At 46.3% G+C, this 16,989-nt stretch overlaps 1 protein-coding gene across 5 annotated transcripts in view; it reads left to right on the forward strand.

Moving 5' to 3' along the window:
• The window catches only part of mahj (LisH and WD40 domain-containing protein mahjong), a 92,029-nt gene that overhangs the window by 45,622 nt on the left and 29,418 nt on the right, over positions 1–16,989 (forward strand). For all 5 annotated transcript variants that reach the window (XM_089553061.1, XM_089553064.1, XM_089553063.1 and 2 more), the window contains 10 exons: positions 518–657; positions 4,357–4,438; positions 4,567–4,682; positions 5,714–5,806; positions 7,621–7,952; positions 10,034–10,171; positions 10,845–10,911; positions 12,606–12,677; positions 12,779–12,835; positions 16,082–16,164. In XM_089553061.1, coding sequence (XP_089409187.1) covers positions 518–657; positions 4,357–4,438; positions 4,567–4,682; positions 5,714–5,806; positions 7,621–7,952; positions 10,034–10,171; positions 10,845–10,911; positions 12,606–12,677; positions 12,779–12,835; positions 16,082–16,164 — 1,180 coding nt within the window. The remainder of the gene's footprint in view (positions 1–517; positions 658–4,356; positions 4,439–4,566; positions 4,683–5,713; positions 5,807–7,620; positions 7,953–10,033; positions 10,172–10,844; positions 10,912–12,605; positions 12,678–12,778; positions 12,836–16,081; positions 16,165–16,989) is intronic.

The raw sequence follows: 16,989 nt of genomic DNA on the forward strand, positions 1-16,989 counted from the left end.
AAATACTGCATTAGACATGTCGCAGCGGGCTGTTGTGGCCTCGAGACCATTGTTCTCATCTTTGACATCATGTCACAGCGTTAGTGGTTCACAAGATAGTGAGCTGTTAGTTTTGCAGGTCTTTGGGGAGACTGTTCCCATCTCTGAGTCATGTGGGTGCACTTGACGGTCATGCCTAGTCAGTGTCGACAAGAAGCAACATGCATCCGCACGATTTCTTCAGCATGTCCAACTCAGCTGCTCCAGTCAGCGGACACGCACCGAAAAACGACCTTAGGCTCCAGTTGCATGCTAGCGGTGTGCAGTGAACTGGTTAGTGAAGTAGCCTTTGTTGCCTGGTTATCTCTGGTAGGACTGTGAGGTATAATAGTAATGGTCAACATCAACGCCACCTATTTAGGGTGCACCTATTCACTGAAAGTCAACTTGGGTTGAGGCCCAAGTGCATGAATGTAATGGCTTTCACCAACAACAAGCTTAGACTGCTTTCTCTGTGTGTTTCCCCCTGCGGCTGCAGTGCTCATGCGGGAGCCTATCCTCCAGGACAAGCGCCAGGAGCACGCCAAGTTCTGCAACTCTTGCATCGAACTGGTGGAGAGGGTGACCGGCGCCCCCTTGAGTCCCGGGATGGAGTCATCACTTGCCAAAATCAACAAGGTCTGCGCACTGCTTTCCTGGTGTGGGATAGCATGCGTGTGCATGTGGGCACATGCCTGTGTACAGGCCTAGCAGTTATAGGGAGTTGAGAGTGATTGACCCATTTGCTTGTGATGACTTGTCAGCACATATGGACTGACTGTACCACAGACTGTCGCAAAAATGCATTTTTTTTCTTCCTTGGCTCTCATTCAATTAAAACTTGGTGCTGGGCGAGCTGGTGCATAGCTTTTGAAAAAGTTAGCGCAACACAAAAACAATCACGAGAAAGAAAGACAGGATGACGCGTTACCCACAACTGATGACCCTATATATTCTGTGTGTCTTTCAATAAAGAATTCAGTTATCAGTAGCGCATCATCCTGTCTTTCTTTCTCGTGATTGTTTTTGTGCTGCGCTAACTTTTTCAAAAGCTCTCATTCAAGTGTGTTCAGCTTCTATAATGCATTTTTTTTTTAGTGCTTTCCATGCACAGATTCAGATCAAAGTGTAAACAAGGCATCGGGAGTCAAATTAAATATTGGAATTTTAGTTTGTATTTGATCAGAATTCAGTGACGCTGGTTATTTTCACCGGGAAGCTAGTTTGCAAACCTGCTGTAAGGGATCAATTTGTGTCGCTTTTAACTTCGCAGATCTTTTCTTTTTTCTACTGCCAATGTCTCTTCACCGGATATTTTTATAGTATGTATTTGGTAAAACAAAAAAAAAAAGTAGTGTTTGGTGGTGAAGTAGGTGATCAATGCAATTGATGCGGCAAAGTATGCGTAAGCATTAGTGTTGCCTTCGGACGTAGTAGTCACTGCCGCTGACTAATTCAGACCATGTGAGCGGGTGGTGGGATGCAGTCAGACATGCCAGACCTCCGCTCCATCCTCCGCCACCCTCTCTGCCTCATCTCCCCTGAAAGTGAAGAGGGGAATTTCTCTTTTCACTTCGCCACCTGCCAACCGGGGATTGAGACGGACGGGCAGATTTTTCCAACATGGGGTTCCGGTGCAACTGCATGAAAAACAGAAAAACAGGACGCTGCAAACCTACTCACAGTAAACCTTTGCTAGGAGCAGTCACATTAAAGGTGCACTGAAGAGGAATCTGAACTTGTCTTTTTGCCGCGGGAACTCGATCTACACGTTCCAAGCTTTCTTAGAAACTTCGATTTATTGGCCTGTGTGGCCGATTTCCCTAATTAAGGGGGGACATGGGTCTTAGATCATGTTTTTTATTTATAGACCAAATGCAATGAAACTGCACAGACATATTCAGTTTTTTTTTGCTGATTTTAAATATGCATTTTGTTTATTTCTAGGCCAATTAGTTCCTTAGATATTATATATATCATGCCATTGTCTGCTGAAACAATAGAAAAGAAATGGGCCACCAGAAATTTAATTTTAATGTGTGGGTAGATACTACAATGTGTGAGGAATGCAACGCTGGAAGCAGTTTTCAGTTTTTTGCCCGTGTGGTCAAATGGGCTTAATAGTTAGTTTCATGTGTGTCATGTTTTCTGGCACTGTATGTCTGGTCAACTCACTTGAAAACTAACTATTAAGCCCATTTGTCCACACGGACAAAAAACTGAAAACTGCTTCCAGCGTTGCATTTCTCACACATTGTAGTATCTGCACACACATCAAAAATTAAATTTCTGGTGGCCCATTTCTTTTCTATTGTTTCAGCAGACAATGGCATGATATATATTAATATCTCAGGAACTAATTGGCCTAGAACTAAACAAATTGCATATTTGAAATCAGCAGAAAAAACTGAATAAGTCTGTGCAGTTTCATTGCATTTGGTCTGTAAATAAAAAAAAATGCTCTAAGACCCATGTCCCCCCTTAAATCGAATTGACGTCCGGCTCCTGCCTTTTTTTTTTAATTCTCCGCGTACGATGGGCGGAGTCGACCAACGCGTGGAGCGCCTTTCACCCAGTCCCGTGGCAGCTTGCCGCTCTGCCATCGGCGCAGTAATACGTAGTAGTCCGTAGTAGCAAATAGCCCGCGCGTATTTTTATTTCTGCGGGCTTATTTTGGGGCTATATTATCTGCGAATGAAACTATTTATTCATGGAAACCTAAAAAACAAAATAAAGCGAAAGCAAAGCCTCCACGGAGCTGGCTGAAAGGCACTTCATGCGTTGGTCGACTCCGCCCACCGTACGCGGAGAATTAAAAAAATAGAGGCGGGAGCCGGACGTTAATTCGATTTAATTAGGGAAATCGGCCACACAGGGCAATAAGTCGCAGTTTCTATGAATGCTAGGAACGTGTAGATCGAGTTCCTGCGGCAAAAAGACAAGTTCAGAATCCTCTTCAGTGCACCTTTAAGAGATCTGAAGCCGGTGGAGTGGGTGAGGAAACAAGCGTGGGTTAATGACATCCTAGTCGTAATTAAGAGGGAGAAGGGGGCTTGGGCAGGGCATGCAATGCAAAGGCATGGTAACCGGTGGTCCTTAAGGATAACGGAGTGGAGTCCAAGAGAAGGCAAGGGTGGCAGAAAGTTAGGTGGGCAGATAAGGTTAAGAAGTTTGTGGGGATACGGTGGCCGCAACTGGCAAAGGACAGGGTTGATTGGAGAAACATGGGAGAGGCCTTTGCCCTGCAGTGGCCGTAGTCAGGCTGATGATGATGATGATGATAAGGAGCAATCAAAGAGTCCTCTTTAAAAGGACACTGCGACTCCTCCTGATTTTTTTGGTAGTAAAAATTGATTCTGTAGCTCTTCGTGACTGCTTGTTCGGCAGCAAGTGATGCATTTATTGCTGAAAAAATTGCATTTGAAAATGGAATGCTTTTTTCCCGCCACTCCGTCCAAACCCCCCCCCCCCCCCTGTGATGTCGAGGCCTAACGAGACTCCATTACCACTGTTTGGAAGTGCCTGGCAGAGTGGCTTAGCCTCGAGGATGCACATAAAAATGAACCTTGGCACCGTTTCAATTTCCTATGCAACGCCTGTATTTAATCTTTTTTTTATCCTCTAGCTTATGAGAGCTCGACTTTCAGTGAAATCGGTGTGTTTGTCATTAGAAGACAGTAATCTGCCGACGCAGGCCAACCTCAATTTCTCTTCTGTGTCCCCTTAAGCAACACCTGACTGTATGTGGAAATGGAGGTTACTGACGTAGTAGGCTGACAAATGAAGCACTTCCCGCTCTGCGGCCACCGCGGGGGCTCAGTGGTTATGGCGCTCGGCTGCTGTCTCAAAAGGCACGGGTTTGACCCTAGCCACGGAGGTCGCATTTCGATGGAGGCGAAATTCCAGAGGCCCGTGTACTGTGCGATGTCAGTGCACGTTAAAGAACCCCAGGTGGTCGAAATTTCCGGAGCCCTTCACTACGGTGTCTCTCTCTCATAGCCTGAGTCACTTTGGGACGTTAAACCCCCATAAGCCAAAGCTAAACCAATCTTCTCGCTTTGCTTGTATCTCCTAAAAAACTGAAGCTGGCAGCTATGCCACACTAGTTAACATAATGAAACTTGTTGACAGCTAGGTGTGAGAGTGCCACTAGCACACTCTGTGCCTTGGCACAGAAGTAAATGAGGTAACAGATGTTGTGACGGGTGAGATTGTTCTAGGGCCCAAATGGGTTGATGGCTGTTTTAATTTGGTGGTTGTCCAATTCGACTCTGGTGTTAAGTTGTAGCCTTGGCTCACTAAACTCGTGCATCCCCTTTCCACCTCGCATGGTTCCAGTCTGAGGTGGTGGCGCAGACGAAGATCAGCTACCGGGAGAAGGACCTGCTCCAGCTGATATACCAACACCTGCTGGCCAAAGGTGGGTTGTCCGCCTCTGTCTCCCGCCCCATCAGTTCTTTTATTTCCACAGCCATGTTACTGCCCTGTCGTGAGGGCCAGCTTGTGGACAGACTGTCAGGAATGCCTTTCCCCGTGCTTTCCCGACAGGTCTGACGGACACGGCGACCCTGTTGCAAAAGGAGGCCGGACTTCCCTCAAGGCCCACTTGCGGGAGCTCGGCACAGCCGCAGTGGTCGGCGAACGCGATTTGCACTCCCCGAACGGTGAGCAGCTTTTTGTTTTGTTTGTTTTTTTACGAATGAGAATCTCTTCCTTGGTTGCTGTCTTGTACGGCTGCTGAAATAGACCCTGATCTGAGGCAGGATGCTGCAGTGTGATTGGCTGCCACTGCCCCAGTGCTTATAAGAAGGCATCTGTAATCTTGCGCATGTTGGGGTCATAACCACTTGACGCTAAAAAAAAGCGACTCAGCTCTGCATTTATATGCCCTATGAAAAAAAAAAGAAAGTATAAAAAATGGATAGTGGCTAAGGTATGAAACTGCATATGGCAGGTGTATTTTAGGTTTTTAATAAAGGAGTAATTGCTCATTAGTGTCCACCTAAGTGCAGCTCCCATGGAAACTTCACAGTTGAAGAAAAATTTGTCCTGGCCCACTGTTCGAACCCAGGGCCAACTAAGCTGGCCAGGATGGCTGTCATGTACAGTCATCCTCAGACTTATCAAGTGCTTGAACGACGCACCAGGGGGCATACTGGCATCATTTACGAGTGACCTATGACTGAAAAGAAGACCGTAGGGCATGTAGGCCTATATGAGGCCTACCATGGAGTGGCGGCGACTGTCATAAATGCACAACATGGCACACCACTTGAGTACTCTAGACAGGTGTGTGGACGACTGTAGATGGTAGGGTGGGACCAAAATGATCGACAATTGGATGTGGGAGTCGTGGTGGACCACAGGTTCCTCCTTCTCAAGAGCATGACAGCACCTGTCATTCCTTCCCAATGTCCTGTCCCTTTTCTAGTGCTATTGTATGAGTTATAAACAGTGGTTGTGAAAATTCATTGCTTGTGGTTTCATTTAGCTATCAGGTACTCGGTTCAATTAGTACTGTTACATCCCCCCCCCCCCCCTGCCCTTGTCGGATTCTCTGGCAAATGACGTCTTCAGTAATGCGTTTTGAGGTTATAGCAAGAAAGTCCTAGGAGGCAGTCGAACTTTGTGAAGAGATTTGGCTGTGTGTGCGTGCACCTTTCCTCTCTTCTTCAACTGCTTCAAACCTTTCCAGGTGAGGCCATTGCGGTCGGGGTCGCTGGGATCTGCCTCCCTGACGCCCAACTCGTCTGCGGAGAAGATTCCGTCCGTGGCCTGTCTGAACAGGGTAAGTAGTGATGTGCGCACTATACTAGGTGGCATGACCAGAGATTTGCATTCGTTGCACAAGCAGGTTGCGCCGGCATGTGCGGGTTTAACCCCTTCACCGTTTTGTTATATCAACGAATTTCTTAACAAAACTGCTTATTTTTTTTTTATTCCCGATTTCGAATATTATTGTAATAGAAAGCACGAATTTGATCTTTAAAAAATATCTGAAGCAAACACGAAGTCAAATTAGCATATTCAAGTTTATTATTTCTGACATTACGGAAAACCAACTTCCTGCTGGTAATGAGCGATAAATATATTCAAGCAAGTCATCAGGCAAGCTTATAGTGAACATCTTACCGGGAACTGCAAGAAAAGGAAACCGAGGGGGTCATGTAGGGATGTTACTGACGTTGACCTTCATGCACTGACGCACGCTCGCAAAGTTCGCTTCTGAGCTGTCTACTTCTTCATCGGAAGAACTGATAAGCACAACGTCAGCACTGGTGGCTCAGTGGCTATGGTGCTCAGCTGCTGACCCAAAGGACACGGGTTCGATCCCGGCCGCGGCGGCTGGAATTTCTTTGGAGGAGAAATTCTAGAGGCCCGTGTACTGTGCGATGTCAGTGCACGTTAAAGAACCCCAGGTGGTCGAAATTTCCGGAGCCCTCCACTACGGCGTCTCTCATGGCCTTAGTCGCTTTGGGACGTTAAACCCCATAAACAAACAAACAAACAAACAACGTCAGCACTGTCGTCCTCGCTCCCTGAAACAATGTACACTTCGGTGTCTCAGTCACCATCGTCTGAAGAAGATTACGACGAAGAAGAGCGTCTTTTCCGAGAAGACGGGCCAGCAAAACACGCGTCGCCTCCGCCGGATGCCATTTTTAAAACCCAGGTTGCCATACGAAAAAAAAAGTTTATGCGGTAGAAGAAAACGAAATTAACAGGTCAGTGCTGCCATCTGTCGAGCAAAATGTCATCTAAGCCACACACGAGCACTGCTCGTCCGAAACGAGGAAGAGAAGAACGTATTCAGAGAGGACGAGCTACAGTCGTCCAAAACGGTTTGGGGACGGCTTGGCAAGGACGAGCACAGCTCGTCCAAAACGGTTAAGGGGTTAAGGTTCGTGACGCGATTTCAGGACTGCAATGGAATTCAAGGAAAACCAGGTGTAAGACAGGCAATGGCACAAAATATACTGATTTTTTCTTCTTTCTTTAGACATGCCCTTGTTACCACTCCCTCTCTCTCTCTCTCTCTTTTCTTTTAGGGCTAGTAAAAGTTCTCAATGCCGGCATCATCATTTGTGTGTTGTCAGGTGCGCAAGATGCCATTCAGACAACAAAGACTTATCACGCTAACTGTTCATTTTGCCCTCTCGGATGCTTCTAACAAGAAAGGAAGGTTGCTGGAAAGATGGCTGGTAGGAGAGATGGTAATTTTTTATGTTACGATGATATTAAAATACGATCATGGTGGTGTGGGGGTGGTCGTGGTGATAATGGTGGCGGTGGTACAGCCTTGAAACATCACAACCAAATGCAGCTGAATAAAGTCGGCCCTCTTTTTTTACATGGCATTCTACATTTTGGTGAATGTGGCTGGCATCACAGTGGTTAGCGAGAGTGCTTTGAACGTCTTTTTTTCTTCTGCAGTCTTAGTGACATACAAGTTTTTTGTAGTACCAACCGATTTTCAACATTTTCAACCTTCCGTCCTGTTCAAAGTGTTCAAAGAAATCCTCCGTGGTGCCGCCTACAACAGCGTCAGCCGAGCCATCCCTTCCTCTCTACCCCCCCCCCCCCCCCCTCCACCCCCCCCAGAATGGAGCGGTGACGCCCATGCGTGCCGGGGATGCGGGCCTGGGTCCGCGCCAGCTGCTGGTGAACCACTCGGCGACGACCACCACAACCACCCCAGCCGCAGCCTGTGCGAACGCCTCCCCCTCCATGCCGGCGTTGCAGAAGCGCAGCGGCACGTACCAGGCATCGCCGGTGCTCAAGCGGCTGTCGTACACCTCGACGGGCTCGGTGATGCCCGCCTCGCACCCTCCCCACTCCCTGTCGCTGGACACCATCGTCAAGGAGTACCTGCGCAACCAGCACGCCCTCTGCAAGAACCCAGTGGTGGCCTGCCCTCCCTTCGAGCTGTTCGTGTGAGTGCGGGCTTCTCCTCTCTTTCCTGGCCATATTAAAGGTTGTGCGGTTGAAAATAGGGGAGATAAATACGTATTCCCCGTTTAAGCGCGGCTGACATAGTTCAAAACCGCGCTTACCCCACCCCGTGGTCGCGAACGCTACCGAGCGCACGCCGACCACGGCGGGCCTTGCTCTACGGGAACAAAGGAACGACACACTGGCTGACACAAACAAGGCATTTATTGCTATAGCAACAATAACGCCAGCTAGCAACAAAATACACTGAGGAATCTAGGATGTCCGACTCACCAGCACGGTTACGAGCGAACGTTCGCCCACGGTAGGGCAGAGGGAAAACTTCGAGGCCGAACGGGACAGGCTTAGCGGGAGCAAGTTCCGACCAAGAGGCGCCCGTCGACGAAGAGCGAAGCCGCGAGCGAAACGTCCGCTTGCTTCCCGGTCCCAGGGAGAAGAGACCCGGCTATCCCCCGCGCGAGCGCAGCAAAACGCCATCCGTGGCGCTGGTGTCGCTGCGACGCGAGTGCCCTCCCCTGTTAGTTAGAGTAACCAAACTGAGAAGGGTGCGTTGAGGGAGAGATAACTACCGGGAACTAGAGCGTTGAGGGAAAGTGAACGCAGGGGACGAAGGCGTCCCCACAAGGTGCACTGAAGAGGAATCTGAACTTGTCTTTTTGCCGCGGCAACTCGATCTACACATTCCTAGCTTTCTTAGAAACTTCGATTTATTGCCCTCTGTGGCCGATTTCCCTAATTAAATCGAATTAACGTCCGGCTCCCGCCTTTTTTTTTTAATTCTCCCTCGTACGGTGGGCGGAGTCGACCAACGCGTGGAGCAGCGCCTTTCACCCAGTCCCGTGACGGCTTGCCGCTCTGCCATCGGCGGAGTAATACGTAGTAGTCCGTAGTAGCAAATAGTCCGCGCATATTTTTATTTCTTCGGGCTTATTTTGCGGCTATATTATCTCCGAATGAAACTATTTATTCATGGAAACCTAAAAAACAAAATACAGCGAAAGCAAAGCCTCCACGGGACTGGGTGAAAGGCGCTCCACGCGTTGGTCGACTCCGCCCATCGTACGAGGGAGAATTAAAAAGAAAAGGTGGGAGCCGGACGTTAATTCGATTTAATTGGAGAAATTGGTCACACAGGGCAATAAGTCACTGTTTCTAAGAATGCTAAGAACGTGTAGATCGAGCTCCCACGGCAAAAAGACAAGTTCAGAATCCTCTTCAGTGCACCTTTAAGGCGAAAGCCTTTAATGGCTCACCCTGTCATCCATTAACGAAACGTGAGGCGCTGCATCACTATTGAGCCTGGCCTGGTATGCTTCCTGTCGCTGATTGGGTCTGCCTCGGATTTTAGATCAGCTGGCTGGTTGGCATCACGAGGTGGATATACATCGTCAGGTATAGTTTTCCAGGTGCCCATCATGTGCACGTAGCCCATGTCTTGCTTTGGGACATTGAACCCCACAATCTACAGTCTATTTTTCCAAACCATTGAAAAGGTCTGGCTACCAGGGCATAATGCCTAGTGCAAGGCTGGTGTCATGTTACTTCTTTTTTTGCGGAAAATGTCAACTAGTTGTGAGTTGTGCAGTTTTTATTTGGAGAAGCAGTTAGCTCGGTGCATGCAACAGCTGGTTTCGTTGAGGCGTCATGTCTCCTGGGTTGCATCGTGAGACATTGGGGGAAATTATAAGCAGCAATTTGCACAAAAAAGGAAGGCTTGCAATGACAGTATGCCGTGGCAGCCACAGTATGTGGCAGCATCAAACTGTGCAACCTGCCTCCAACAGAAAACAGATTTCAACCATTGAGAAGTAGTTGCAGCTATTGCTGGTGCTCTGCTGTACGTGACACAGTGTATTGGTTCTTTCCCCATATTTGGGGTGCGAAGCTAGAATCGGTAACATCGCAAAGTTGAGCAGTGAAGACCAAAAAGGGGGAAGCTACTTTCACACAGTTTGGCCTGTGCGAAACACTTGGGTCGCCCATAGATAGTGCTTTTGCTGGTCACCGAGAAGAAAGAAAAGAAACTTGTTTTTGTGTTCATCACTGCTGTGGCCCATCGCAGGCCTCACCGCTGCCCGGAGCCCCAGTACCGGAATGCAGCGCCCGTGAGCATGGCAGCGAGGGTGGAGCGAAGCCAGGTGTTTCCGCCGGCTGGCGGCTTCGATGGAGCCAAACTCCACCGGAAGTTTGTCTACAGCCGGTAAGCCGTTGCAATCTCTTCACCATCATATGCTGCTGAATGTTTGAAAAAGGCCGCCACCATCTGGAAGACGTTGAAGTAACGAGCATTAGCTGTCTGGTTTCCTAGGATTGATATGAATGAGATTAATGGGAGGTACACCAATGGAAATACGAATTTGTACGTTTATTTCCCCATATGATAAACACACTCACAAACATTTCAGTTGTTTCGTCCCCTGGCATCATACATAGTTCCACCTCTATCCACCATATTGAACCGTGACATCATTGGCACACAGTAGGTGGTTTTTTGTACAATGCTATTGTAGATGGCGCAACAAGTCTTAATGTGAGATGTGCCGTTTTCTAGTTGCTGCCACAGATGGCGCTGTGATCTCAGGGTAGTAGCAGACCCCACGAAATATCGAAATGTGATGAGTAAGAGCTAACGAGTGCAGGTTTAGTTGTTCGTCAGCCTCATTTTGACCTGAGTAGCTCATACTGAGGGCAGGGCCCTTCAGGGGGCCGAAAACCACATTTACGTGACTCTAAGCACCGCATTCACTTTTCTTTTTTTCGTTTTTGTGCGAGTACTAAACAACAAAAGGTGCTTAAGGTATGAAGGAAATTCTGGTGACCAGTTCTGGCCAACATTGTCAGTCCTAATGAGACGAGGCATTTGTTTCTCGCAGGTTTCGTCCGGTTCGAACTTTCCGGGACCCTGATGGAACAAGTAGCTATTCGTGCTGTGCGTTCTCGGTGAGTTGTTGCTCTCGTTGACCTGCTGTCCTCATCGAACTGTGTGTTTGTGAAAACAGCAATTTATGGCCAGCACTATGATGGAGAAAGTAATAATTGGTGCACCACTTCAGAACACAATTGCAAGGGAACCCTACTCATTCAGTTAAATTTCTTTTTTTCTTTTACTCTTCTTGTGTGTTTCAGTTGCCCTGACTAGCTTTGGCTATTGGCCCAGCATTTTTTTGTGGTGTAGTGTCTGTATTTGCAGGCAAATGAAATGTGGAAATGAATGAAATCACTGTTGTGCACTGATGTTTAGTGAGGTGTTTTGAGGCCTTGTCGTCTTGCAAACGTGAACGTTTCTTTTTTACCCTGACATCTTCGTTTTCAAGGCGGAGTACTTTTTTAACACAGCACATAAAGGGGTCAAAACAGGCTCTGACTCACAACTGTTTATTCACAAAAGAACGGGCGTACATATTTCTGAATAAACAGTTGTGAATTAGCCCCTGTCCTGTCCCCTTTATGTGTTGTGCTAAAAGTGTTCCGCCTTGAAAACATGAACCAACTAGCCCTCAGACAAATGCTGCTGACATCATCATTGCATGCGGGCCATATTTTATCATCACAAGCATCGGGATTAGCAATTGGCAGTCCAACTCTGCAGATCATTCCGTGTTGGGATATGGAGAAAAGGAAGTTGAATTTTTTCATATATAGCATGCTGGATGGAAACAAATCAGTTTAATCTACGGGACCGAACTGGTCAACTGTGAAACTGTTATCCCTGTTGTCTCGTATTCTAGCTTGGTCTGGCATATCTGCTTCATTCAGATGCAAGTTTACGGCACTGCCTGGTGGAGGCGAGGTTGATTGCTTGCCGTCTGAACTTAAGGGGGGACCCTGGTCTTGAAAACAAAATTTTATTAATCTAGTTATAGTTATGAAATTTTCAGTGGACATGTATTTTTGTGCGCTGATTCTAGATATCTCATTTAATTTCATGTAAAACAATTCCTTGAACACTAATTCACTTTTTATGCTAGTATTTTGCGAAGAGTTTTGAAGAAAATTTGCTGTGGGAAACTCGCTGAAATGCATGCCATTGGGTTCTCTTGACACCAAGGAATACAATAAGGGTAAAATTATCATCCTGCCTCTCATAGAACTTGAGTAATAGGTTACTGAAGCTGCCACTTCAGAAACAGGAATACACACTTTCCTTCTCATTTATGAGGTGTCTCTCATAGCCTTAGTCGCTTTGGGACGTTAAACCCCATAAACCAACCAACCTTCTCATTTATGAAACGACAACTTCAAAACTCTATAACTTAATTTCTATGATAGGCAGGAAGACAATTTTACCCTTATTGTATTCCTTGGTGTTAATGGCATACATTTCAGAGAGTTTCCTGAAGCAAATTTTCTTCAAAACTCTTCACTAAATACTTGCATAAAAAGTGCATAAGTGCTCAAGGAATTGTTTTACATGAAATTAAATGACATATCTAGAATCAGCGCACAAAAATACATATTCCCTGAAGATTTCATAACTGTGACTTCATTAATAAAAATTTTTTTTTCAAGACCAGTGTCCCCCCTTAAAAAAGTGTTACTTCAGTTGCATTTGAAGTAACACTTTTTTTAAGTCCTTTGTTCTTTTTTTTTTTCCCTCATTCATTTGCGCTCAATGCCATCCTTGCCCCTGCCAGGCTGGTTCCCAGTACCTTTTCCTCGGCACCCTGGTCGGGGAGCTGCATGTCTACAACCTCTACACGGGTCTGGTGAGTTGGTGCACCTCTGAACAGTGTTGCCGGATGCTCGCCGTGTGCCATGATGGGTGTTGGCAGTGACGATCAATGAATTCTTGCTTTGTGGCCTGCAGGAAGAAGCCACCTACACCTGCCACGAGTCGGAGCTCACGCATTGCCAACCATCGAAGGTGAGGTGGGGTTATGCCACCGTTGTCATAACGGGGCCAAAGTCATGGGTGATGTCATGTCATCGGGGCCTCTCGCTCAGCTTTGATGAAGATAACATTGTTGGCTTAGTGAAGTTGCCTGAAGTAGAAGGGTGCAAGAACGTGTACTAATTGCCTGCTAACTGTCTGTGGCGAGAGAGTTGATGACAAAACCGTGGGTAGATATGTTTATCAGAATAGTGGGTGCATGCCTTGGCACTTGGTGGAACATGTAAGTGGTTGTAGTAGATGAAATCAGGGCTACCTATGAACTATGAAAGCGAACTGTGAAAAGGAAAATGATAGGTGTAACGTTAAGGAACCGGAAGCGGGTAAAGTGGGTGAGAGAACAAATGCAGGTTAATGACATCCTAGTTGAAATCAAGAGGAAGAAATGGGCTTGGGCAGGACATGTAATGCGAAGGCAGGATAACCGCTGGTCCTCAGTGGTAACGGACTGGCTTAATGGTAACAGAATGGATTTCAAGAGAAAGCAAACGTAACAGGGGGCAGATGAGATTAAGGAATTTGAGTGAGGGGATATGGTGGCCACAGCTGGTACAGGACAGGGTTAATTGGAGAGGCATGGAAGAGGCCTTTGCCCTGCAGTGGGCTTAGTCAGGCTGATGATGATGATGATTTAGAGCACAAAGCGTGGAGAAATTGTTGAAAAGTTCAGCTGGGTGATTTCATTTTCAGCATTACAGACCCTTTTTTTTTTCTATGCAGAAGAAAAAGGTAGGACAAAAAGAACCAGGACGGCGCTGCATATGGAAGGATGTCACAAAAGATTTCGTGCAGGAAGGTGTATAGTGGGAAGGTATATAGTATAGCTTGCAGCTGAAGCTGATAGCATTAATAATGGCATACGTTTTATAGACCTCCTCCATGTTTGCAAACAAGCGAGGTGGCGCTGCAGTCGCTGCAGGCTCGCGGTAGGCAAGAAGACAGGGAGTGGCGTCGAGTTGAGGTGGCGCAGCGCCGGTTTTCAAGGCTTGTAGGCGCGTTTTGAGTTTTTAAGAATCATAGCAATGGTTGATGCTTTCAACTTAGTATTCCTCGAAGTACACAGACTCGCATTGGCCATGTACGGCGTATTTCGCCACAGTGTATTGTACCTAGGCATTGAATAAAATGATAAGTTTTTGACACTCTGCACCAGCCAGAATGATTTTACCTCAGGACAGTAGTGAGGTAAGCACTGGCGTTTTTTCGGCAGAGCCGACGTGCGCTCACCATCTGTTGACACACGTGTCGCGCAGTGCGAAAAGTGGGGACAGCGTCGATAGTGTCCCGATCTCATGTCTCGCGTAACCGCTGTTTTTAGCCGTCAGATCAGGCACCAGCCAGGCCGACTTCTCCCCTTCTTAAGCTGGTCGACTTAGTGAAAAGTTTGAATTCCTGAAATTATATTCTTTCCTAGCCCTGGGTCTTTGGTTTTGTGACGAAAAAATATAGCAAAATATTCAGTAGAAATTCATAAAATTACGGTTTTTTGATCTGTGGTCGTAAAAAATTGTGAGGTAAGGGGGTTTCTGATGGTCCTTGCACTTCGCGAATTCTGCGGGTTTCCAACGACGGAGTACCACAATGGTAGCATCACTACGAAGAGGGATCAGAGGTTTCGTTGATTTCAGTGCCGCATTTCTTTGACCAAAGCGAAAGCGTAGAGGCCATAACAAGGGAGTGAACTTAAAGGTTTGTTTTTTGATCTACCACATTTTCAGTGATTGGCATCCCTCCCCCCTTCTTAAATTTGTAAATAATGGAAATAGAATGATTCTATTTGTCGCGAACGGTTCCGGATACGTAGAGAAGTGCAATAAATGTCCCGATTTTTTTCCTACAGGAGCAGTAGTATGTTAGTTATTTTTATAACAAAAGTTTTCATGTGACTATGCAAGCATAAGTACTGATAATCTAATAAAAAAAGAAGTAATACCGCCATCATAGAGAACAGGGCTTTGGGGACATGCTGGCATAAAAACTTTCCGCACTTTATACTTAATTATTCAAGACCCGGGGTGACTTGACGAGGGTGTTAATTGTAATTACCGAAGAACAGTACCAGGTATAGCTGAAAATCAAACGCATTACTAAAATTACCAGAGCAATTTCATATTTGCACCAAATTTGGTTACATATATCATGCATCAAAAACAAAAAACTTTTCATTGCCTCATCGCCTGTAAATCTCGCTACGTGCTCTTTTGGTAGCCCGCCTGCGGTTGCTTCTTTCCAAACAGGCTTCGCGATCATGTACTACTTCATGAAGCAACTTATGACACATGCATGATGCGATGAAAAGGATGTGATTTTTAGCACACTTAAAGTACGCTGTTCGAAGCATGCCAACGTGACCGCGCAAGATTGTCACAACTTAGACTGCTTTCTACTAGAATCAAATGATCATGTCGGTCATGTTCAGAAAGTTTCAAGAATATATTAAATGCCCTAAAACACGCCATTATATTTTCGTATAACTTCTACACACGTTAAAACATGTGCTATCAACAAAATAACGCACTCGTTGATGGTGAATGACCTTGCCGGCGCCCGTGCACACCAGCGCTGGGTGATAAGTACGTGCGTAGCTACATGCTTTTTTTTTTCATTGCGCAGTTTTAAGCGTACCATGCTGTTGCTCATTTGAACGAGCGCAAAAATTTCCCTGCTATGAAGTACGCTGACTGGCAGCGCCTGTCGACACCCAGACTTCGCGCTTTTACTACCGCGGCCCATTTCCTAATGCGGTATTTATATGCGAGAAACCTATTAAGGCTAATCTAATTTTCCGTTTTATGATACTACGTGGATAAACAACGACACAGCTGGTCAGTACATGCTACCTCTGCAGTGCGTAGCCACGATGCAGCTGCGGCGGCTGCGGTAGGCATGGGCAGGCGGAACCTGTTTTGCCTACCACGCGAAAGTCGCTACTGACATCAGCGCCACCGCATCTCCGTGACGTCGCGGGGTGAAGGAGGTCTATAGAATCAGCGAAATACCAGTTACATTCAGCCAGAGCCGTGGCAGGGCTTGACAGTTCCAGAACCACATAGAAGGTGGTAGTGCGTGTCATCCGCGTAACAGAAATGTCAAATGATTTGTTGTTGTGCTCCATACTTAGCTTGTGGGCAACGTTTTGTGTTCTGCTCATGACATCGAGATTTCTTGTAGGAGGCGTTGCTTCCGGCAGTTCTTAAAAGCCTCTTTGTACTTGCGCAGGATGGGAAGTTTCTGCTAACCTCGTCAGCGTGGCGAAGACCGCTGTCGTCACTGTGGAGCTTCACGGATGTCTTCGACCAGAAGTGAGTTGTGGAAGGCAGCAGCTTTTTAGAGGGGCACACTAAAGAAAAACACAATAAGTTGCGCTGGACTGGCACAACCTTCAGGAATATGGCCAATGGACTTTCCACGCTAAGAAATGAGTGTTGAAAATAAAATCAAATTGATAACCCGGTTTTTACCCTCAAGGTACTGGATGATTGCCATTTATAAGTAAACATTTCTTATCTTATTGTTTTACAGAAATGATCATTTGAAACTGGGAAGCTGTGTGGGTGTCAATGTACCGTATTTACTCGCATAATGAACCCATCCTCATTTATTGACAGTTAGAAGAATTCAGTGTTTTTTTTTTTTAACCTCGTGTAGAAAGTGCTCACCTGACTGTGAGGTCCGGGGTTCAGCATGTTTGCTTTATCTCGCCGCTGACTATTGAAAAATCGTCGGATCGCGCTGTGATACAGCAAACACCTTTTGAAGCAAACAACGCTAAACATTGGCCACATACAAGCTCAAGTGACTCAGAGATGTGACTTGTCGAGTGTGCGGTTTTTGTTGATTACGGACGGAATAAGTGAAATTTTGGGGGGAAAAAAAATCTGTCAACTTTTTCTTTCCGTTCAGTGAACCCTTCCTTCAAATTGTTGTCAATTTTCCTAAAAAAAAAGGTAATTTTTTTTTTTTTTTTTCACAAGTGAAACGGTATGCATGGAGCCAAGAGTTTTGGGTAGTACGCACCATCGACAGTGCCTGCTTTTACCAGGGTGTGCAGAGCTCCGAGTATCAAAAAAAAAATAAGAAAATGTTCTTGTTCGAATTGGTTCCGGCAATGAAAATTCAAACTGCAC

Source organism: Amblyomma mixtum, chromosome 7, assembly GCF_055824585.1.
Source record: "Amblyomma mixtum isolate Tamu chromosome 7, ASM5582458v1, whole genome shotgun sequence".
Classification (NCBI taxonomy): Eukaryota; Metazoa; Arthropoda; class Arachnida; order Ixodida; family Ixodidae; genus Amblyomma; species Amblyomma mixtum.